The 24418-nt window shown below is 40.7% G+C and overlaps 1 protein-coding gene across 3 annotated transcripts in view; it reads left to right on the plus strand.

Annotated features, from left to right (window-relative positions):
* The window catches only part of elmo1 (engulfment and cell motility 1 (ced-12 homolog, C. elegans)), a 93047-nt gene that overhangs the window by 12079 nt on the left and 56550 nt on the right, over window positions 1-24418 (plus strand). For 2 of the 3 annotated variants that reach the window (XM_034124473.1, XM_034124475.1), the window contains exons 1-2: window positions 8514-8722; window positions 19594-19742. In XM_034124473.1, coding sequence (XP_033980364.1) covers window positions 19665-19742 — 78 coding nt within the window. In that variant the 5' untranslated portion in view covers window positions 8514-8722; window positions 19594-19664. Of the gene's footprint in view, window positions 1-8513; window positions 8723-19593; window positions 19743-24418 lie in introns of those variants that run through there. The other variant, XM_034124474.1, reaches the window with a different exon arrangement.

Raw genomic sequence — 24418 nt, forward strand, 5'->3', positions numbered from 1 at the left:
CCAAACACTGAACCAAATGAAAACATGGCCTTGGTGGCTCGGCAATCATTTGCAATGGAAATTCCCCGACCTGGGATGCCCAATCCTTCACATCCTATTTAACTGAATGGGGCACATGCCAGGCATGCCAGCAATGTGAGCAGAGGGAGTTAATCTCCTGTAATGTAACAAAGCATGTCTGAAAAAGCTCTCTAGTCATCAGCGAACCAGTTGCCTTTTAGCTTTAACCCCCACTAAGACTGTTGGTATAACTGTAATGCTTTCTGTATAACCATGCAACATGAAAATGCCTGTGGCTGGAAGATACCTCGAATCATCTGTGTGTTTTTACAAAGCTGGAGATTTGCCAATTTAAAATGTTAGGCCTGATCTTTTTCAAAACCCAACAATCCTTGACCATATGTTTCTTCAAAACTAAAAACAGTCTCTGTTTAAGATGTGCAGGAACAAGCAGGATTCTGTGACATCGTAACTCATTTGTACGCCAACTGTGCTTCAATATGCAGAAATGTGATGTGGGGAAACACCACCCCCCCCCCCCCCCCCCAACCTGTGAAGTATTTTTTATTAGTTTGACTTTTGAAATGAACAATATTTACATATTCATGGTCTCCGGGTTTTTAATGAGGGGGAAAAAGTCCATGTTCTTAAAAAGAATGATTGCATTGGATAAAATGTAGTTTTTTTTGTCGATATATCCACACCACACTATTCTAAGTGGAGCGTTTTTTTAATATGTTTGTAGGGAAGTTATGCTGCAGTTTTCTCAACAATCTTCTCTGCCGGCTAGATCATCAAATGTGTCTACTTAAACTTCATGTTTGAATACCATCATTCTTGTCTTTATGTAACATTTCCTGTTAAATGTTCCTCTCTTGTATGGTGAGGATATGTAACAGTGACAACAACATGACAGCACTCATACAGTGAACAAGATAGATAGATTCAAAATGTTCACCCTGATTACAACCCCCCCCCCCCCTCCTGTGTTCACCCATTTTCAAAAGAGACGTGTTGAACAAGATGTGCACCATAACGTATGAAGCCTAACACTTAAAGTAATTACCTCACTCTGCCATCCCTTTTCTCTAAAATGAGTGAAACTAAGCCTTTAGCTACAGTATTGTTCTTGCATAATCCTCACTGCTCTATTCTTGTACTTCCACACAACTCATGTTTGGTCGGCAGAGTGCACTACTCTTTTTGTGGGTCCGTGGGTGTGTTCAACTCCTCAAAGCACCTGCCTGTTTGGTTTACAATTAGATCATAGAAGACTTGCCATCATTATCTTCCTTATGAACAGCGTTAATCCCGTTAAGAGATGGAACAAGCTCTGTGTTTTTATGAATGAGAAGCCCCACAGAGGGGCGTTTTACATCTGTTTTGTTATGCTTGTGTGTACACTTGTAGTTGTGTGAGCATCTCTTCCATAATAACCGCTGGTACCTTTTTCCTCCTGCTGTCTGGGGTGTCATTTTAGCACTCTAAGGAATTATGTGATCCGTTTTGGTTCATTTCCAAACTCTTAGTAAAATCAAGTTGTGCATGACCCTGCTAGACTGCATTTTACACCTTACTGAATGCGTGTGGAGTTTCTACCTATTTTCTTTTAAAACATTTCATGAGCTCAAAGCAACTTGATTTTCCATTCGCTGTATTTGTAAGAGTTATTTATTGTATTCCATAACAGCATTTGTATGGTCCAGACCAGCAGGCATGTGATGGATAAAACATCATGGCGCTATGTTGGAGAAGAGTTATTGATGTCCCCCGGGGTCATACAGTTTGATTAGTTACACAATGCAGTTACACAAACTGGAGCCGGTCATAATGCAATGTCTGTTTTTTCAATGAAGGCCCAGCTTCATAACATGAACTGTGTCAGTGTTTGTATAGACATTAGGCAGTTCATGTTTATGTGGTTGTTTGCCTTCTCTCTTGAATAAGAGGGGGTGTGAGAAGAGAGATGCTCGGATTCGCTCGCTGTTCTGCCGGAGTAGTCAAGGTCACTTTATGATGGAGGCATTTTTCTGCTTGTGAATGAAGAATGCAATGCTAGTCCCTCCTGAAGCTACAACGCCTCCTGCCTTCTCTCACACACACACACACACACACACACACACACACACACACACACACACACACACACACACACACACACACACACACACACACACACACACACACACACACACAGGCAGGCCCCACAGTTAGACAATGGGACTATAGACCTGTTTCCATGACTTCCCTCTCCGACCAACCAAAAAGCACCATTCATCCCCGCCTCGGTCATGTGACCTGGCAGGGTTTTTGTGTGGTCCCTACCCATCCCCTCTATACATCCTCACACACAGAGGGGTCAAGTGAACTTTTTCAGGATGGCCTGTTCCTTGAAGCGTGGCCTCAGAGGCTCCTATCATTGTTGTCTCCAGTGATCAGTCAGGGAGAAGCCCCCCCCCCATCCTCTCCCACCACTCTCTGCTGCTTTTGAAGAATTGCACTTTGATGTTGTTTTTTCTGCATTACAAACTGCTTTCTTTTGAAATAAGGCACTCTCTTTAGCTTTGTTTATTTTGAATCCCTGAAGTTTGTTCCACTCTTTAACAATCGTTCATATTCAATTATATAGAATATATCATGCTTCATTTTTGGTTGCACTTATTATAATTATCTACATACTAAATGTGATATTAAGGGCCAAAGGCTGGATTTGAAGTGATTTGTTTTACATTTTGGGAAATAAGCTAGATGTTCAGCAGATAAATCAGTTCATCCCTAACAAGTAAAAATATTTACAAGACAATGCTACATTTATACCGCAATAATCATGTGGTTAAATCCCCTCCATAATGATTACTGCTGCTGTTTTCAGTGTTATGACAGTCACATTCCAGTCTAGTCTTTTCCTTTAGGCATCCAGGCTTTTTTTCCTCCAGCTCGGCCCTAATGGTCCAACTATGCGAGTTGATTACACCAGAGACCCCTCCGCCTGCAGCCAGACCAGCCACTGTGGGGGCTTCTGGGGACGTACAAAGCATAGCTGACATTTTATCTCCTTACCCCACATCTCTGGCAATTTAAGGTTTAGGAAACCGCTGTTATCAGCCTCAGAATTTCATCTGAGGTCCATAAAAGCCTTCTGGTGAAGGACAGAATGGGCGAGTGGTTGATGTGCAGATCTTTTTTTGGGGGGGTGTCTTTCATGGTAACTCTAGTCTTATTTACGATGTAGCAAATTCTTATCATTTTTTAGGATCTCATTCTGCCTGCAACTTAAATATATGCTAATGTCTATTTGATTATTTATACTATTGTATCCAACAAGCCCTGCAAAGTTTTTGCTGCTGCAGAAAACTTTCCTGGTTGTTATGAACTTTTAAAGCCTATATTAAATCAGGCAGTATTTCCAAAGCTCAATCTTCTTATATCTGTTGGTTTGGAAAAAAGTACACCGTGGAGAGCGAGTGTTTGACCTGGACAGGCTGCTTCGAGCAGGGATGAGAAGCCTTAGAGAAGAAGGTCATGCTGTCAGTGACTCACTAGGCCTGTGGACTTTCTCACATTCACACATGCACACACACTCTTCTCCTAACAGGCAGTGAAAAAGCTTCCAGGGTAAACACCTAATTGTGCTACTCTTTTCTGTTTTTAAGCTCTCACCGCTGACCTTGATGCTGACTGATATTGAGTTATGTAATGGGGGAGGATGGCATGTTATTTTTAAATCTAAAGAGAAAAGGAGATTGTGTTTGAACAGAGCACATAGCCTATTGTGTTTCAGTTAGCGAGGCAGTGGAGGAAAAAACAACATTATTAGCCCCCTTACGTAACTCTCTTCAATACACAAGCTGCGAGCGCAGAGGATTAAAATATACACACCGGGGTATTTTAATGGTACAGGTCATGTTTCATAAGCACTTAAATCTCCAAAAATATCATGAGTTGATTGATCAGGGAACAGTGGTAAATGTCATTTGTGAACAATGTGCCTCTGCTCACTTCCTAGCATTTTGTAACTCAGAGGTTGGATGCTGTAAACATCCGATCAATTATAATACATTAATTAATTGGTTATGATGTTGATTATGAGATAATGGCATTTGGCTGTTATACACATACAATGTTTGGTAGTGATCAGTGTTGATCAATCATGACTTCATATAATGGTGTTTATTTTTACCCACTATTTGTTTATGTAAATCTATTTTCTACTAAGGGCTGGGCGGTGAGGCCAAATCTCAGGATATAGGTCATTTTAATATCTTTAGGCTTTGTCCACAGTTAACACATCTGCCTACCAGATTGTCTTAGTAATTGAAGTGTGTTAAGTCCAAACTTTAATGAGGTTAAAACAACAAGTAGTGAGAAATAAGCATTGGAAGTACTGAAAGGAGGTTCATGAAAGGCAATAACTGCTATCCTTTGGACTGAGCAGGCTGAGCTGTTTCTCCTATGCTTAGCTAACCATCTAACTTTAGCCAAGTGTTGACAGTACAGATATGAGTCATTTTAAACATCTCATATAACTCTCAACACCTCAATACAAGTTATATTTGTGAAAAATATCCCAATACCCTTGCAGTTGCAGTTTGTTGTTGTGTTTACCCAATGTGAGTTTATTTTTTATCATAGTTCATTCAGTGCAGTAAAACTCCTGTGAGACAAGCAGGGAGTCAGCAGCCCATTAGCCTGTATGACCATGTTCCAATTATTACTATTATAAAGTATCGCAGAGGATAATAAGAGGATATTTGCACAACTCGTGGGCAGTGAGACCCAACTAACAGTGCAGCTCTACTTGGCATGTTATGCAGTAAGTTAGACCCAGGAGTGTTTGGTCCAATTAAGTAGCTGCTGTTGCTAGCAGGTCGTGTGTCCATTAACTGGGCCTCTTCACCCCTGTTGCTGGGGCGTTTACTCCGAATGAAAGGTGTGATTTATATTTCACTGGGTAAGTGTGCTCTTAACTCCTGTGTTTCAAATGTCTTTGTCCCATATAAGGGAGGGACGTTATGCCACCGTTCGCAAAAAACTCTAGTCATGTTCTCCTTACAGTGTTTTAAATTGACATTTCTGTAATGTACTTATGCATTATGTTGATGGTTTGCAGACTGTACCAGCATACAAGGATTTGTGTCGATGATATTCTTCTTGACTCCAAACTGCAATTTGATGCAGTTTGGCCCATCAAGATAATTATATATCATGTACATGAAGTCCCCTTGTAATCCAGTTCAGGCTTCCTCCTCAGGCTCTTCCAATCAGGAAGTCTGTTTGTCTCCGGGATCATCTTCATTGTGGAAATACTGCGACACTGTATTTCTAAAGGCTATTAGCTTGTGTTTATTTGTCTCTATAAATACAGTTAGCATATGTTAACTAAGCGTCCTGCCAGAGGCAGTTGTTTTTTGAACAATGCCAAATGAGTTGCTTGCCGTTCTGTTTTGAGAGCTTGTGTTGTTTTGGGAACGTTGTGTGATCATACACCTACTTGTGAGGTGTTGTTTGGCAGGGTGATGTGCAGTTTGGAAACTAAAAAGGGGTCCAGCTTTCTTAAAATGCATCAATGCTAACCACTGGGTTTTGACAATTACAAATAAAGCATGTTACTCCTCTTCAAGTGGAATAAATGTGGATGTAGTTTTGAATAATTTATGATTCCCTGAGGTGTTGTTGAATTATCTTTGGCTGACAACCTCCTCTGCAAGCAGAATGTGGGAATGTGCAGATTCACTTCATGTTTAAAAAATGGGAAAAAGAAATCTGTGAATAAGAAAACGGGTTATGAAACACTTACCGAGCGAATGACGTCAACACCTGTCTGATATTGTCGGTCAGTCTAATACACAGAGCTTAGATTTCTGAATCACCAACAATAGTCACAGCTGACTGATAACTGTCTGTTTTTATGGTTTGAATAATGCAAAACAATCAGCTATTTTGATTAATAATCAGGCTGTTTTTTCAATTATCAGTCAAAAATCTTTCGAATGGCTGGTTTCATACTCAAAGGGAGTACAGGAAGTTTTTTTTAAATGTTTTATTTGAAGACATTGGTTGAGTGCCTGTTAACTGTTTAGACATTTTCTTGGATCCACTCATCATGGATTGTCTAAATTGTTTTTTCATTATGTCGGTCTGTTCTGTAAACACGACATTCAAGTCTGTCCTGAGAAAGGGAACCATCCTGAGTTCTTTTTGGTGATGCTCTTGAGGGTCTTAGATCTTAGGTGGTACAGAGCTTAAACCCCCTTGAGTCAAATTTGTTAAAAGTTATATACACAATCCACTTTTCCACACTAGGGTTTTACAAGAAAACTACGTTTAACTTTGTATTGGATTTACTTCACAAATGAATAACAGGATCAACCAATAAATTATCACTGGAATTTATCGTGCCAAAAATAAAAAGGAGAAAATGGAGACTACCTGGCCTTTCTCTGTTTTATATATAACATTGAACTGAACTTGGTTTAGGACTGACATAGAATAACTTGAAATATTTCGCTATTTGTAACCTAGAAAACTAGAAATCTAGAGATTATTCTTCCAGAAACCTCTAAAAATACTGGTAGCCTTCAACATTTTGTCATGCACCTCTCTCTGTATCCCCATGCGATCAAGTCAGGGCTCAGCCTGTTTGGCAATGCAATTTTACATTACAGCTTTTTGAGTATATATCAAAGATATGGTAGGGTATAGTCTCAGGCTTTGATGAAGTGAGGGGATTTTGACAAGAGCAGCAGTTGTTTGAAAAATGGATGACAAGGGTGATTTTGAAAGATTGTCGAGTGAAACGGAGAGCAGCATCCTGGATAGGTCAGTGGGGCTGACGGAGAACTCAGAGGAAAGGTATTCACGAGGGAGCTGAGATAGTTTGGATAGATTATTAAAGCTTTGACAAGGAGTTTGAAAAAGTCCCCTGTGAGATCTCTGACTCAGCAGACTTCACTCTGTTTAAGATTCCCTGACAGAAAGTGTGTGTAGATTGCGAGAAAAAAACAGTCTTGGCTGTCTTTCAAGGATACATTAGTGTCAAAGGTCCTCTAAACACTTTTCACTTCCTCAGGTCTCCATGTCACTGAGGCCAAACCTAAACACATGACAGCTTAACGCACTCAGGGCCTCGTCTCTGTTCGCCTATTTCCCTGAGACAAAAACTAAAAAAGGAAATTACATGTTTCTATTGGTTTGTTTTTTTGCTGGTGTTGCTGTGTTGAAATGTTTCCAACTTGGATCTTTGTCTTCCTGAGGCTCTCGGGGAGTTCGTGTCAGAACTAAAAGTCCTGTATTCTCGTGTTTATGAGGCTCATACGAACCAAAATTGACCTCAGCATGGGTGGAGTAAACATCTGTTTTTGTGACACTTGCACAGATGGCCCGTTGAGCTCGGAGACTGAAATCAAATATTTCATTTAGCTAATTTAACCTCTTAGCTCATTGGTCCTTTTTGACAGTGTTTTTATTTGACTCACTCTGCTGGCGCTGGTATAGGGCTGTTCTGAATCTGTTGCATCATTTGTGATTGGGGGGGAAGTCAAAGCATTATTGGTAATCACCTGCTCTCTGGACTTCTTTGTACAACAGTGAAAATGCACCATTAAATCTTACTTGGCTGTAAAAAGCAATAACACTTAACCCGAGGTTGATGAGGATTTTCTTTATTTTAATTAGTTTAAGATTGGTTTCTGGGGCTTTCTCTGTCTTTTTGTTTGTACTACTGTAGCTTAAGATGGACACTACTCCTTGATCCTCTTCCCTGAGCATTGTGTCTCTTGTAGGCGAGCTGTCTGTGTGGCAGGGTGGTACACTGAAAAGGATGTGAGTGGAATTAATTTACAGGGTTAATCTTTAAGGCAGCAGTTCAACATTTTAAGGAAAAACATGTATTAACTCTCATATCTGTCATCAGTTTTGAAGCTGCAACCTTAGCTTAGTTCATCATTATGCTTGGAAGTAGGGGGAAATTGCTTGCAAGTTTAAAAAGTACCTCTAACAAATCTAATTAAAACCCAATGGTATATGTTTGATTAATACAAAACCTCAAGTGTTTATACAACAAGTTGGATCAAGAACTTACTGTACTGGTCAAGAAATAGTCCGGCACATACTGTAACCCCCCGTAAAACCACGATGTATCAACCTTTCTTTGGATTAAACAATCAACATATACATTGTTTAGTGAGCTTCACAGCTTCTGCTTTATGGATTTAGTCTCCTTTGGACAGAGCCAGATTAGCTATTTCCAAAGCTGCTTTAAATGTGCAGTAATTTATTCTCCCAGCAATGCACTAGAGGAGGGGAACACTAATGAGATATTTATGAGATATGATTTTCCTTAATTATTCCATTCAGCTCAATTAATTTTTTATTTTTTATTTCTAGGAATGGATTCATTGGTTATTTCTTTACATGTGAGTTAGACACTTATCTTTGAATGTTGCCGCTTTTTCGGCAGACAGGCCCGTTTCCTCTTTTCTCGACAAACGCCTACTTCCTCCTTCTGTCTTTCTCGCTCAGCACTCTCTGTGGCCCGAGGCTAAGCACTGCACTAACCGTTATGAAGTCTTTGTCAATGGCTTATGATGCTTAAGGCACTGCACTTGCAGGCAGATACTCAGACTTAAGTTGCTTATAAAAGCGCTGCCCTTTCTCTACAACTTAAGCGTCAGGAAGCAGGTTGACTCGGAGAAGCACTCCTGTTGGTTGTCAAGTTTTCCGGGTGAGTCCTCGCGTCTTCATGGTGTGTTTTACTCTTCCTTCACGTTACACAGGAGGTAGTAGGCCTCAGGGTGCGGCTCGGCTCACTCTGCAGCCTCCTCTCCTCTCCAGTGTGTCACCAGTGGACACGAACATTGTGGTTAGATGTTTGCAGTCTGGAGCAGTAAATGTTTGGGTACTTTATACAATTAATGCTGTCTGTTCCAAGATGGGAATCGATGGAGTTTTTCCACATCTGACCAGAGAAGAATGGAAATCTCAAAGAAAGGATATGTTTTAAGACAGTTCAGTTTTTGTGGCCTCATGGTTTTTCGGGGGGAATGGAAATGTGGTAGTTTGTGATTTAGGAAAGGATAAAGAAAGAGCATATTTAAATCTGCTGGATTGAGAAGTAATTACTTGGCAGTTCCTCCACAATACACATTATGGATTAGTTGTGTGCCTGCGGGCCTAATCGTGCCTTGTATTTCCTTTCCCTCTGGCAAGTGTCTTGTTTTTTTTCGCCTCGGTGTCTCTTAATGTTCCAGTGTTTTGATTATCTGGGTACTTTTCAAAATGCCATCCAAGTACCTCTAATTGTTTCTGACTCACTTGTTTACCTCAAATTGCTGGCTTCACAACACACGATTTAGGCTACGCTTGTTCAGCACTACGCGCTCCATGCTTCACTCTTTCTCTCGTGTGTGCAGATTTAAGTGTCTAGACACACTTGCAGTAGATTCAGCTGTATACGTGCAGCAGAAACACTGGTTGTCATCTCAGCGGGCTCACCTCTCTGCAGGGGGGGGCGGTTGGCTGCTGTAACGAGCTGCTGGTACCGACATTTGACAGGATATCCTGGTTTGCAGCATTAAAGAGTGAACCAGGGCGGCTTTATGACACAAAGAGGCCTGCTAAGAGGCCCACAGATACTGCTGTGATGCTTGTCAGTCCTATCTCCGAAACTTTAGTAAACACCCTACTGAATTAAATTAAAAAAACATGTCCTCATTTGATGCTGTTTGAGAAACTTTCTTGGTCTTTTTAAATTGTATGTATACACACATGCATGTTAAGTCTCTTAGAACATGGCACTTCCTCTTTTGGTTAAATCTAGAAGCGATATTTCTGAACCCTGACATCAGCCTTCCCTTTTTCCTTTTGTCTTCTTCCTTTTATTTGTAGCTGTTTTGCCAGCCCTTTGTCTTAGAGCCAGCAGCTTTCGTGTTGGCTGGGTGTTGGGTGTGTGTGTGTGTGTGCATTTGGGAGGGATTGGGCATAACACAATGACATTTTTAAGATTCTTAGGTTGAGTCCGCTTTTACTATCATGTTTTATAGCGGGACACTAACAGGGATGCAATTCAGGGCTTATGTCTGCAGTTGCCACGGGGTCAGTGGCAATATTTCTGAGTAGCTTAACTCATTTGATAAGATTGATGTTGATAAAGAAGTTATATAACCGTATGTTACATCAATGAGAAACAGTTTTTATAGAAGTTTCGGAAAGAGTTTGAAATGTTGAGCTGCAAGTAATGCAGATGAAATACAAAGCAAAATGAAACGGTATGTGGCAAAATAGCTAAAAGAAATGGAAAAGAATACATTTGTAAAATGAACAGTGCTTTTGTTTAGGCGATACTTGAGTTTTTTTGACAGGGCTGAGGGGGTACAACTTCAGACAAGTTCTAAACTTTCAACAAGAGTCGTAAAACACTGATGTTCAATTTGGTGTTACGTTTCTCTTGAACTGTGACCAGCACACACACCTCACCTCAAGGGTGTAACGCGACCATCCTGTGGCTAGTGTGTGTGTGTAGGCGTTTGAAGGCATCGCGCTGGGAGCAACAATAACTCGTCCTCAGCACCATGTCGGGGGCCTTTTGTATCAGCGCTCAGATAAAGGAGGGTGCTCTTTTTGTAGGCTGACACGCACACGCACGCACACACTCTCTCACACAAACATAGGCCCCTGCGGTGACGCGGACCCTTTGTAGAGGCATCAGAAGAGCTAGAAGGGGTTCTTTTGAAATCCACCCAGCACATAGGTTAACAGACACACCCACACAGGCATGACACAGACTTGTGCATATACTAAAACATGAGTACACACAGCCACATTCACATTACATTGTGAAACTTTATACTGCTCACACTCTAACCACACAAGAGCCTTAGCAACAGGTGTGGATGTTCATCAGGATTATTGTTTTATGCTTCAGAAGCATCACAGAAAGATTTTGGTTGACAGGCTGCTTTCATGCTGGTACTTGCTTCATGGTATGTGTGAGGAAAAGGGCCTTATTGCTAGAATGCTTGGTTTACCGCTCAATCCAACTTTTGAATATGTTCTGTTGCTGTTTATGAGGTATAGATTAGAATGTTCTCAAAACCATATTGGTTACAGCTTGATGTTTCATTATTTAGAGTCTTGTCTGTATGTTGTCTGAAACAAATCCTTATATTGGGAGTCGATATGGTCTGCTGGTTAGAGGTTTAAGAAGCATCACATTTATGGTTGATTTTTTAGATAAAAGACATGATTTGAGTAAAAAAGTAGAATCAGTGAGTTGGAGATTTCACAGTTTCATTAACTTTTATGAGGATGAATTTCCTCAAACTTCCAATGCAAATCGTATCATATCGACATTTATTCTAGTTTATCAACTTTATGGTTTCAAATGGCTGTCAGTTTATGGATTACGTTGCTTGGGAATAATAAGGTGTGTCAGATTTAGAGCAACGGTCAATCTATTGTAGCATTATTCACATAATTCAATGTATTTATCGACTCAGCCTTGGTTTCGGACAAATCCAATATCAAAGGGCTCTGATCCAATCAGAGACAAAATGATTGATCGGAGCATCCCTATAAGATTTATTAACACAGGGGATGGGAGACGCATAACATGTTGACAAAGTGGTTGCAGTAAAGTTGATGTGACAGGAGAAGGTGGAGAGAGAGAGGCATCAATAAAGTGAATTTGTGGCCTGACATGTATCATGTGTCAAAATGTCTGAAGGTGAGCCAAAGTGGGATCACAAGCGTTGGAGTTTGGTGTTCAGCATGCATCAGGCTGATCAGAGAAATCTAGATTAAGTGTTGTCAGCAGTGGTGGAAAATAACTAAGTAAGTTTACTTAAAGGTCCCCTATTATACTGTTTTTCATCAATATTTTATAGGTCTCATATATACACAAAACATGTCTCTGAAGTGTTTGGCTCGAAATACCAAACAGATCGTGCATTGAAGCATCCCATAAACCCCTCTGTTTCAGCCCTGTTTCAAAAGTGCTGATTCTCTGTCTGTTACTTTCGATGAAATTAAGGAGCCACTCCCCACGCCCCTCTGAGAGATATTTGGTTCAAAAGAACACAATGGTGCTCTAGGAGGAGATTCGGTTATTGGCTATTGGTTACACAAGCCAAAAAATCGTTATGACATCATAAAGTGGCCAAAATCTGATCAGCTCATTTTCAGACAGGTTTTTATAGAAATGGATCAGGACAAAAAGTGAGCGAATCCTTTTTCCTACATGTTTATGTATAAAGGACATGAAAAAGTGGATTTTGCATAATAGGTGACCTTAAATACACGTTTGAGGTACATGTCCTTTACTTGAGTATTTCCATTTGATGCTACTTCATATTTCTACTCACTACATCTTAGCAGCAAATATTGTACTTTTTTTTACTCCTTTACATTTATTTGACCACATTAGTTACTTGTAAAGGTTCATATTAATTAATAATACAGGCATCAAATTATAACTGATACATTATAATGTACTATTACAGATACCCGGCAGTATAAAAAGTTATTGTTATTTTTTTTCAAACTGAAAAATTACAATCGTAGACGCATTAATGCATCACTAATTATAAGCAAGTGGTATAATATATATTGTTCGGGAAATGGCAACTTTGGATAATAAGTGAGATGTGGTACTTTAAGTATATGTTGCTGCATATACCTATTGTACTATACTTCAAGTAAGATTTTGAATGCATGATGTTTACTTGAAATACAGTATTTTTTCTACACTGAGGTATTGCAATGCAAAGCCTGAGGTCAGGTAAAAAATCACCTGAACTGTAAATGTTGCAAAGATTAGGATTAACGGTTTAGTAGAAGTGTTCAGAGGTGTTTGTATATACTGTGAAGTGTGGGCTGAGGCTGTGCTGCTTGGTCTCACTGAAAACTGCCGCCTCATGTTATCTCACATCATTAGGCTTCATTGTAAAAGGTCCCAGGAGGAGCTGCCAGCAAAGGATGTGCTTTACTTAGACTTTGCCCCCCCCCTTGATATTTATGCCCCCAGTCTCCCTCTATCTCTCTCTCTCTCTATATTCTTTTCTGTCTTGCTTTCTCTCTTTCCAATTTCTCCACCAGCTAGGCCTTAACAAGTTAATCACATTTCAAAGAGTGTACAGCCAACTTTTATTATTTTATTTACCGTGTTATGCCGGGGTTTTTAATGAAAGTTCTTTGAGCGTGGTTTATGCTATTTGAAAGTGGTGATGAAGTATTCTTTAGCAGAACTGGACAAGTAATGAAGCAAATAAATGGCAAAGTCACAGAGTTAAAAAGCAGAAAATGATTGTACGTCAAGAGTTACTATTTAAGTCCCTTACCGTTTAGGCAGTGTTATATATGACTTTCTAACTCTTGCATATCTTTTTCTTTCTCTATCCATTCGTCTTTTGCTCTTATCATCTTTTTTCTTCACTTGTTCTGCTTTGCCTTTATCCTCCTCTGTCCATCTGCCTTGTATTTTGAAATCATCTTGTGTTTATTCAGTTTTTCTTAATCTACCTTTGAAGTCATTATTTCATGTTGACTCTTTCCTTCTGTCATCCTTTAATCTCTATGACTTATCACTCTCTTCCTCCCTCTCTGTCTCCTCATGTCCTCTTGTCTTCCTCTCCTTCATGGCTCCATCTCCTCTCTTTCTCCTTTCCCTCCCTTCACAGACGGTGTGACCCTCACATTACATGTTATGAATTATTGAGCTGAAACCCGGCACTCTTCTGCTGCCCAACAAATCACAGGCCTTCTCTCTTTCTCTGTTTCCTATCCTCTTACCTTTTTTATTGATGGTTTTGTTCCCTCCATCTCGACCTCTGGCACCATATCAGATCACAGGGTAACATGAGATCTAGCTTTTTACCTACTCTTTTGTGGCTAATCTTGAAGAATTACGGCACATGCCTCTCTGGTTTCGGCAGGTGGGCGCGTGCTTGAGGACAGATTAACTGCACACACACATTCACAGATTACAATATGTGCTGGACTGCAGCCCACTTAGATGAGTGCTATTGGTTTTGGCAGCACATTAGTGCAAACAGGACATTAGGGCCATTAAAACAATGAAAGGATTGTAAATGTGTGTGATATAAGTGGGGGAAAAATTGTCTATTTCATGTTTAACGGCCCTGTTTATGTTTTGTGGTCAAACTCTGCAAATAGTATTTACTGAGGAGAAAGAGACTTGGCAGGAAATGGAGAAATGTCAGATGGAGTAGACAAAAATAATAAACAGTGGAAAAGAGGAGAGGAAATAAAGGAAGTGTGGACAGAAAAGTGTCTTCTGAAACAAACGGGAGCTCTGTGTCCTATCAGCCTGAGTGTAAAATAAACACACACTCACACACACTCAACTGAACCAGGTTGCTGCAGATCACCTGCTCTTACATAATGAGCTTTGACAGCAGCAAGCTCGATAACAAAGTTCCATTTACACCGTAAGGAGGCTCTGATGAGATGCCACAGCGACAGACTGGGAATTGATACACGGCCACCCACGCTATAGTAAACACTCATGATGACTTACATAGGATATTGAGACACACACACCTGAGAAACATGTGTTCTTTGCTCTGAAATTGTTCCCTGGAGCAGTGTGTGTCGATCACAGGAAAACATGTTGATGAAATTAGCACTTTCAGCCCTGCTCGTGGTGTGTTGAGCCGCTGTGTCTCTCAATTACATTTGAGCTCATTTTTAAGGGATTTACTGTGGCTGTCAGCAATGAGATAGGTGTGTGTGTGTGTGTGTGTGTGTGTGTGTGCCTTCAATCAATAAGCCTCAAGGCTGTCCATCTCTGAGTCATCTGAAGTTCTCGGAAGATGATGACAAGGTGCTCGGAATACACGCACGCACGCACGCACACACACACACACACACACACCGGCTTTCCTTGAAACAAGACAAATCCTCAGTCAGAAGGTTAGTCGTATATATTTAAACCCACAGAGAAACTTTATGATCTCAATTGTCAAATATCATTTTGGTTTAGTACATCTTGGGTAGCGATGTACAAATTGTGATATCATCAGATGTTTAATTGTATTAATTTTAGGGCTGTCAAGTTAACGCGTTAATAACGCGTTAACGCAAAAAAAAATTAACGCCACTAATTATTTTAACGCGATTAACGCATGTGTATTTTTTGTCCTCGGCCGCCCCGTAGTTTCAGAGCGCATCGAGTTTAAAATACCATCTACAAGCTGATGCTGACAGCCTCGCTCCTGCCGCCCGCTTGTGGCAGACCACACTTCCACGCTCACCGGCAGGCCCGGACTGGCCATCGGGAGGACCGGGAGGGTGTGTATGTGTGGGGCGACTCGCGCGAGCAAGGCACACCTTACGTGTTGTTGTTAGCATCTGGTGCTAGCTAGCTGCGCTAACGGATATAAGGAGCTGTTTCAATGACATTTCGCCGACAACTGCGCCGAGCACTTGACTTTATGCAGGTAGCCAGACAGTGGGACATTGTACGAAAAGTCAGCACACTCAGCACGGATAGTACGCGCAACATGATTGCAGCTCCCGTTCGAGCATATATGCCTTGAGCTGCACATACTGTAGCTCCAACGATCCATCACAGTGTCTACACACACACACACACACACACACACACACACACACACACACACACACACACACAGTATTATTGTATGAGAGAGGTTCCAGGTTGAATTGAGGCGAATATTTGTAATGTTCAGGTTGTTGTGTTTAATATTCATGAGAATATTTGTCATTGTTCAAATGATAATAAACAAACATATAAAGCATATTTGTCCACTCATATGTTGATAAGAGTATTAAAAACTTGAAAAATATCCCTCTAAGGTACATTTAGAACAGATAAAAAATGTGCGATTAATTTGCGATTAAATATTTTAATCGACTGACAGCCCTAATTAATTTATGAAACAACCTCGTAATATAGCCTTTTTTAAGTCTTCTTTAATAATGTTTCAAAAGCCTTTGTAGCCTGCTATACAACTACCTATTGCCTTCTAAATACTAATATATACTACAAGCATCTCCACCTTATTGCAGCTCAGTCTATTTATTTTATCATCTAAGATGTGAGACTCAGTTTTGAGATGCATCTTTTGTGTGCCTTTGCTTTTTCTTCCCAATTGCTTTGGCTAACCCGGTTGTGTCCTTTAAAATCTCTCTGAAAGTGTTTGCGCTCATTTTTCTTGACACCAAGTCAATTAAGACAATTTTAGCAAGGTTGTCATGAACTACAATTATTCCTAGGTTCTTTTTTTCGGGTTGAAACAAGACAGTCTAAATCCATGCTGGCATGTCTGTGAGGCTGTAAGAATACCATTATTTTCTAATAAGCATCAGACACAGAGTACAGCTGAGGCTAATGAGACGCCACCAGACAAGCTGTGTATATTTCATCTTGAGGGAGACATGAATGTCTGTTGCCGTTTTTCTCAACAATCAATACAAAAATATTGAAGCATTAAACATAAAACCACTAATGGGAACCTCATGGTGGCACTAGTTGGGGAATCAGAGGAACAGCAAAGTATTACAATTCATCCTAAGGCTTCCTTGAATGTATGTAAAATAATTTCATAGCAATCCATCCAATAGTAGTTCAGATAGAGGGATACATAAGACTGCATGGTTAAAAAGAGTCCATCAAGAGTGGCAGCTTTCCAGCGTACACCAACTCGACTGCCTCTCCATGTGTTCAGTCAGTATGTGGAAGAGTGATAATGTGACTAATGCTGTTGTAGAATATAGCTGAATGAATCACTCATTCACACATCCTGTGCGTATGTACGGCAAAGTCTTGTGTGGAACATTTTGTATTCTTACATAGAGTCAATTATGTTGCTGCTGATAATCCTATAACATGCAGGTAGTCTGTTAAGTGTTATGTGTGCAGGAATGTGCTGATCCAGATGTTTTTATTCATCTGTTTTATTTAAGTTTAGCTCACTCCACATCCTATTCACAACCTTCATTTCTGAGAATGGTGACCCCAAGTTATATTTATCTGCATTAGGGTTGCAGCGGATAGGCAGAGGGAAAGGGAAGCAGAGAGACAGCTGTATGCACTGAAGTGTCTCTCAAAGTATTTAGCATATGTTATTAAACCACTCTAATGTTCAATGATCATACCCTGTCATATTTCAATGCTTTAAAACTCCAGGAAGACGGGCGGATTGAGTCATATTTGGGGAGTTGTGACAAACGTGACTTGAGTATGACACACGCTTCTGAAAGAAAGATGCATCCACATCTTGAGCTATTGATGCAGCGGCTGCCATGGCAACGGGCCCTTGAATAAAGGCTATGTGGATCATTATGGGGTGACTCACACACACCATGCCAGGCCAGTCTCGTTACGTAAAAATCCTTAGATTGATACATGCTCATCAAAAGCACACGCATGCTTACACATACTCTCTCTGTGTGTTTATATCCACTGTTCAGACATTCACACACACAAGCAACTGTGGTGCAGTGTTAGTGCACACGCATTTTATGAATCACTATTCAGCCTGTGTTTATGCACACTAGTCTGCTCAATAGCTTTCTCCCAGGAGTTACTCGGAGCCAGTCTTAATGCATAATGGATTGAGATTAAATATGTAAACAGGCTTCTAAACCAGGAACTAGGATGATCCAAGCTTTCTAAACAGGCTAGAAGGCAAATGATTGATGCCATCCTCAGTCCGTTTTGGAGGGTATATACGGTACATTTTCCACTTGATAACTGTCTGCTGGTGGGCTTCATTAGAACCCCTGCAAGCACACAGAAGTGGCTTTACCCAGCTTCCCCTGCGAGGCTTTATAACTGGCTTATTTTGGAAAGCCACAGGGTTTCAGGTAGAGTCTCCTGCCTGTTCCTCTGTTAGATATCACAGGAGCCAGGGCGGTGCCACCAGGGATTACAAGTTCAATATTTAAGAGTGTGTGTGTGTGTGTGTGTGTGTTTGCTTTAAAGAGATATGAGTGTTTACGTGCTTGTTGCTATGCGAATGTAGGGTGGTTGCAAGTACAGATTTCGATTTCTGTTTGTGAATTTCAGTTGCATTTTTACACGTACAAATATTTAAGTACCTTTTTAATTTCTTCCGTCTCTTTGTACCTCACTGGGAAATGAATGTGAAACAAATTCTCTTCTTTCACTTCTTCAGTCTGACCCTCGTCCTCCTTCATCCTTGTCCTTTTGAAAAATGTTCCTAGAATTTGTATTACTGGTTTGAAAAGACTGATTTAGAGTTTTTGTCATAAAGAGCAGGAATTTGATTGGGAAATGTAATGGTGCCATCATTTCTATATGACTTCAACGTCGTTTATGCCACCATTTCTTTTTAAATATTGCTCAATGTCATATGCAATATAATATATCTGTGTCATGCTCATATATATATATTGGTCCGAACATTTACTCCAAAGCTAAGCCTAGTTATCCAGATAATGAATAGGTAATTTACTCAGAGTTGTCAAAGCTTATCCAAAACCACAGAAGAGAAGAGTACCCCACAATAGAGAGTAAACGGGCAGGAAAGCAACAATTAAAGCAGGTTTTTGTACATATTTTATTCCTCTTTACTTATCATGGAGAGCACAAAAACAACACTTGAAAGTATTTGTGTGATTTCTTGCTGCAACATTACTTCAGTAAAAGAGAGATGGAGCTGCGATATCTCCCAAACTGCAGGGATTTAAAGGAGCCGCATATTTTATTCTGGAAGTCATAAAATGCTACTGGGTGGTTTCTGTCTTTCTGTTGCGTTTAAATGACTGAATTAGGGCAAGGTCCCAGCGAAACAAAGTAGATCTTTAAAAAACACTGTAACTTTACGATTCACTCACCTGCTGTGACCTCATTAGCAGTTAAACTTTGATTTGAATTAAGCTCTTGAGTGTATCTGCCCCACCGGCTCGTTCTATGTGTCAACAACTGCAAATTAAATTAGGTTACTGCTGGAAAGAAGTCGATTGACAGGACAAATAACATCAGTTTGTTTGCTTTAGTTTGCATAAGTAGGTTGGATGTTGAACTGTGTATTTGAATATGATTTTAAGCACAGTTATATGCAGGAATTAGCATGAAGGGCTTAGCTTTTAAGGTCAACCGTGACACAAACACGAGAGCGTGTTCTAGCTGAGGTCTAGAGATGGCAGGTAATGAATGTGTGGTTTTTATAGCACTGATGATAGACCCTTATGCGTTACAGACGAGAAACCTGCCCTCAGATGTTCCTGATAATGTGAGAAGCCATTTGTGTGTGAATGTGTGTCTGTACACATAAGAGTAAAGTGGTGAAAGGAGGTCATTTCCTCTGAAGCTTTAAATGTTGTATGAAAGTGAATGATTGGTTTGAGCTGCTTCTGCCAAATCAGTTACTGTTGAGTATCTGCAGAGTGCTTCACTGTACCCATGTATTATGTATTTTTCAGCATTGTTCTTGTTGACCTTTCTCCATAGTCATATATAATACTCTTTGTATTTGGAGGATGCTAATGCAAACAAACACCTGAAGTAACCAGACCTAGTTCTTGACTAATGTGCCCCATTTTCTGTCTCTTCCCTCTCTTTCCTTCTCCTTCACTCTTGTCCTGCAGGTTTGGATGAGCTTCCTCCAGCAGTAGTGACAGAGGTGTGAGTAAGAGAGACCGACACCCCCCCCTCAGCCATGCCGCCGCCGGCAGACATCGTGAAGGTGGCCATTGAGTGGCCAGGGGCCTTCCCCAAGCTCATGGAGATAGACCAGGTAGGTGTCTGAGCACACAAACAAGTGTGTGTGTGTGTGTGTGTGTGTGTGTGTGTGTGTGTGTGTGTGTGTGTGTGTGTGTGTGTGTGTGTGTGTGTGTGTGTGTGTGTGTGTGTTGTGTGTGTGTGTGTGTGTGTGTGTGTGTGTGTGTGTGTGTGGTGTGTGTGTGTGTGTGTGTGTGTGTGTGTGTGTGTGTGTGTGTGTGTGTGTGTGTGTGTGTGTAGTGTGTGTGTGTGTGTGTGTGTGTGTGTGTGTGTGTGTGTGTGTGGTGTGTGTGTGTGTGTGTGTGTGTGTGTGTGTGTGTGTGTGTGTGTGTGTGTGTGTGTGTGTGTGTGTGGTGTGTGTGTGTGTGTGTGTGTGTGTGTGTGTGTGTGTGTGTGTGTGTGTGTGTGTGTGTGTGTGTGTGTGTGTGTGTGTGTGTGTGTGTGTGTGTGTGTGTGTGTGTGTGTGTATTTGTATTGTAAAAGCCATGAGTCACTGTGGCAACTGGAGCCATGATTTCCCTTCTCAATGGATGAGCCAGTGAATGAAACATTGACCTGCTGCCATGGAGTCCTTCAGGCACTTCAGTGTGGACTTAGGGATGTAGTTGTTGGTATTTAATGACCCCTTATCAGCAGGGCTCATGCAGTCTGTATTGTTTAACGTCTTTAGCTCCAGTTAGGTCTTTCTTTCGCTTAAAAGAAGCCACTTCACTTCCTCCCATCCCTCCACTTTTCTCTAATTCTCTTATCTCTCCCTGTCACCTCTCTCTTGTTCCTCCTATCTTTTGCTTTCTCTTCTGTTCGTTCCCCCTCCTCACTCCTCCTCCCCGTCTTTTGTTGTAACTGTAAAACTTGTGCTGCTGTGCCTCCTCCTCCCTTATTCTCCATCAGCCCCCACCTCTGCTGCCCCCCCCCCCCCCCCCCCCCCCCCCCCCCCCCCCCCCCCTCCGCATCTCCTCCGTACAATAGGCCCTGCAGCAGCATATGTCTGTCTGAGTCATGCCATGGGGAGTGGGCTTCAGCTGCTCGCGCTGTCTTGAGACCCAAAGAAAGTGTGTGTGTCTGTGCGTGTGTGTGTGTATTGCCAATGTGTGCGTGTATTTTTGTTTGTTTACGTGGGTTCGACTCTGCATAAGTGAAATTGTGCGTGGGTGTGTTTGTGTGGCAACACGCATACTTGTTACTATTCATGCATTTGTGTTTGCTTAACATCTCTGTGTTTGTGTATCACTTTGCATGGGGATTCATCCTTGCTTTTTTCTCTGTGTGTTTGCGTTTGCTCCTCTGCAGTATGTGTGTGTGTTTGTGTGTGTGTCCATAAAACACACTGCATCTCTCGAAATACCTGCAATGCCCCATGGGCATGAAAGTATGACATTTGAGTTTGGATGCTGGGAAATTGGTATAAATGCAGGCAATTGTAATAAGCATTTTAATGTTATTGTTTTTTAGAAATGTAATAGAGAGCAGGTAGAGGACAAGGTGAGAGGGCTGCTGATGTCTGTCGGTAGAGAATATATAAGCAGAGTTTAGTTTACTGTGGCCATATAATGAAACTAAGTCCAGTTTTTCACTCTGTTTGTACCTCTGCTTTGTTCTCCACCAACTTTGCAGGGAAATATCTTAGCTTCTAAATGCTCTGCTATATTAAACAGCTAATCGCTTACTTTGTTGTCTGCTGTGATGCTGAGCAGATAGGCTAGTATACAGACAATAGAGGGTGATTAGCGTGACTCAAAACAATAACGTTACATCTGAAAATTGAAAAGGATGAGCTGTTAGAAGCTGAAAGGCTGTGTAGAGCTGACAGGAACTGAACAATCAGATACAAATGATCTAGAGGCTCATTACTCATTGTGATCATCTGTAAAATATAAGTTGTTTTACCCCCGAACATGCTTTAGTCACTAAATCAGTCAAAAACAAAACTTGTTAAGAAACCCAAAATGAGATTTAATTATTGAATTCCTTATGGCCATTGCTGGGAATTGTTTGTGCATACTTTTTGAATCTAGAATGAAATAAATCAGTTCAAGAAGTGTAAAACAAAATGCATCCTTGTGTGTCGTAATGGTTTGAATGTCTGTTATGACAATGCTGCCATCAGTCATTGGTACTAGCTGGTGAAGTGTGAGTGTTGTGCAACTGAAGGACCTCGGAAAGAGAGGATGTGTACTTGTTATCCTTCCACTAACAAAGAGACACTGTGTCAGATAACAGGAGCTTAGGAGCTTAGGAGCTCATAGATGGCAAAGAACCCCTTAATATAAGTTGAATTCAATATATAATGTGTTATTGTAGATGACGTCTTTGCTTTACACATGTTTGCCAACGCACAAGGTGAATACTCCTTACTTTGTGGGTTGCAGTAGTAGTGAGGGAGAGGAAGATGTTGTGGGAGTGCAAACAGGGCAGTATGAAAAGGACGAGTAGAGGGAAAGTGGAGGTGCTGAAACTCCTGGATGATGAAAGCGTTGGTAAAGTCCTCAGAGGTAAAAAGATGAACATAAATTAATTAAGGTTAAAGGTAGGGTAGGTAAGAATGGAGAAACCAGCTCGAGTGCGCTAGAATTTGAAAGTACGCAGCCGAAGAAAATCTGCCCCTTCAGACTTCCTTACAGAGCCCCTCCTCCAACACACACGAACGCGCACATGACCAATGAGGGCACGAGATAAGTTTGTGCCCCGATTGAAGGCTGACAGGCAGGTAGGCCATCCAGTTATTTTAGCCGGGCCGATTGGTTGTGCTTTTTACAGCGCCATGGCTTCCACAGATGACATTTTTTAATGTATTTATTGTCAAAGCATTTAATGTATTCATTGCTATCGGGATGTTAAGAGCATTCCATGGAATATAACAAAAAGTGTTTCTGAAGTGAATTACTTACCCTACCTTTTAATGCTAGATTTAAATTCAACAAAATAATTTTGTAACTAAAACAGGCTGTGTATGATGATGTCGATATTTTGAATCTATCTTAAACAAACACATCTCTGTTGAGGTTTAATTTTTTTCAAAAGAGACTTATACACAAACAAGAAGAACACATATTTGAACGTACAGCTGAAACACTTACCAATAGTAATTGTTTGAGAATACAATTTGATAGAAGAGTACATATGAAAGGGCCTCACATAGGAAAGAGATTTAAGGTTAGCATAAGTAATACAGAAGCAACACATTAAACTCATTTAAGTCAAATGTTTTCCTAATAACTTCTACATTTTGCACATGTGCTAATATTTTATTAATTAAAGGAATATATATTTATAATTAATAGCCACATAATTGCCATAATTAACCGCCCCAAATGTATATGTATTAGTTTATTAATAATACAGTTCAAAAAGCTTGGGAAAAGCTTTGATCATGTATGAGAGAAGGGATTGCTCCAAGCAAAGCACAAGTGGTTTAACGTCTTCAAAAATATTGCAAACCTTTGCGCTTTCTTTGATGATGGAGCATTTTTATAATTTGCTATCAAAAAAGCTGAAGCAGATCCATGACATACCGATAATTGGCTGTAAAAATCTAGATTAATGATGTTCCTACGCGTTTGTATGGCATATTGCATCGTGTAAATTTGTGATTTTATCGATATTTTATTGTCAGAGGCATGTATTATATATATTTTTTCAGGACATACCAATGCATTGTGATTGAACATGAAAAATGTCCTAAATTAGCTTGTTTAAACCCGTCCGTGTGTGTGTGTGTAGTCACTGCAGTCTAACAGCATACTGTAGCTCCCAGAGAGCCTGCAGGATGACAGCGGTGGCGAGCGAGCGGAGACTAAGTTAATACTGTATGGCATTATGCACACACACTGCTTATATTTGTCGCCTCATCCTTCCATATGTACTTTGCTTGCTCTTCATTTTCCTTTAATCCGTCGCTCTCGGTGTTCAGCAACCACTCTCCTGCTCTCACTAACAATTATCATCCACTCTCCGGCTTTCTGTGTTTGCTGTTGTTTTCCTTTCATCTCATTCAGTTTGCGTATTTCTCACTTTTTCTTATCTTTTGTTCACATAAACCCCCTCCCTCCTCTTCTGTCCCCCCTCTGCCTTTGTTCCCCTGCCATATACTGTATGTCCATCATCCTGCCACCACTCTCTTCCCTCTGTACATCTTCATCACTTCAGCTTTTGTTCTTTTGAAGAAGCCTCTTCAGGGTAATTCCCAGAGAAACAACACTACAATCACACTGACATTCATAATGTTTCATACACTGTGACTGCATACAGATGCTAACTTATTTTTCTCTGTGTGTTTGGTAGTGTGCGTATTTGTAGCTGTGTGAGTTTGTGCACACACTTGTGACTTTAGAAAAGCTTATGTTCTGCACAGTGGGAGACCCTTACCCATCTTTCCAGAGATTGAGCATCGCACCTTCATAACAACTCACCAAGAACAGAATAGAGAGAAAAACCAAAAGTATGGTCAGAAATTCAGCAATAGAGGCAAACTATCCCATTATCTAGTGCAGGTCAAACTCCTCAATTGCTGGATTTCCCATAATGCAACTCCAACATGGAGGATCTTAAGCAAACCTCTTAAACCCACCTCGAGGGGAAGAGGAGTGAGGTGGTTTCTGGAGGAGCTTGGAGCGAGGAAACCCCAGTGTATCCTACAAATACGTTTTTCTATCAAGTAGCGCTTGGCGTATGAATGTCATCCCTCCACATGTG

Source organism: Trematomus bernacchii, unplaced genomic scaffold (assembly GCF_902827165.1).
Source record: "Trematomus bernacchii unplaced genomic scaffold, fTreBer1.1, whole genome shotgun sequence".
In the NCBI taxonomy this organism is placed as follows: Eukaryota; Metazoa; Chordata; class Actinopteri; order Perciformes; family Nototheniidae; genus Trematomus; species Trematomus bernacchii.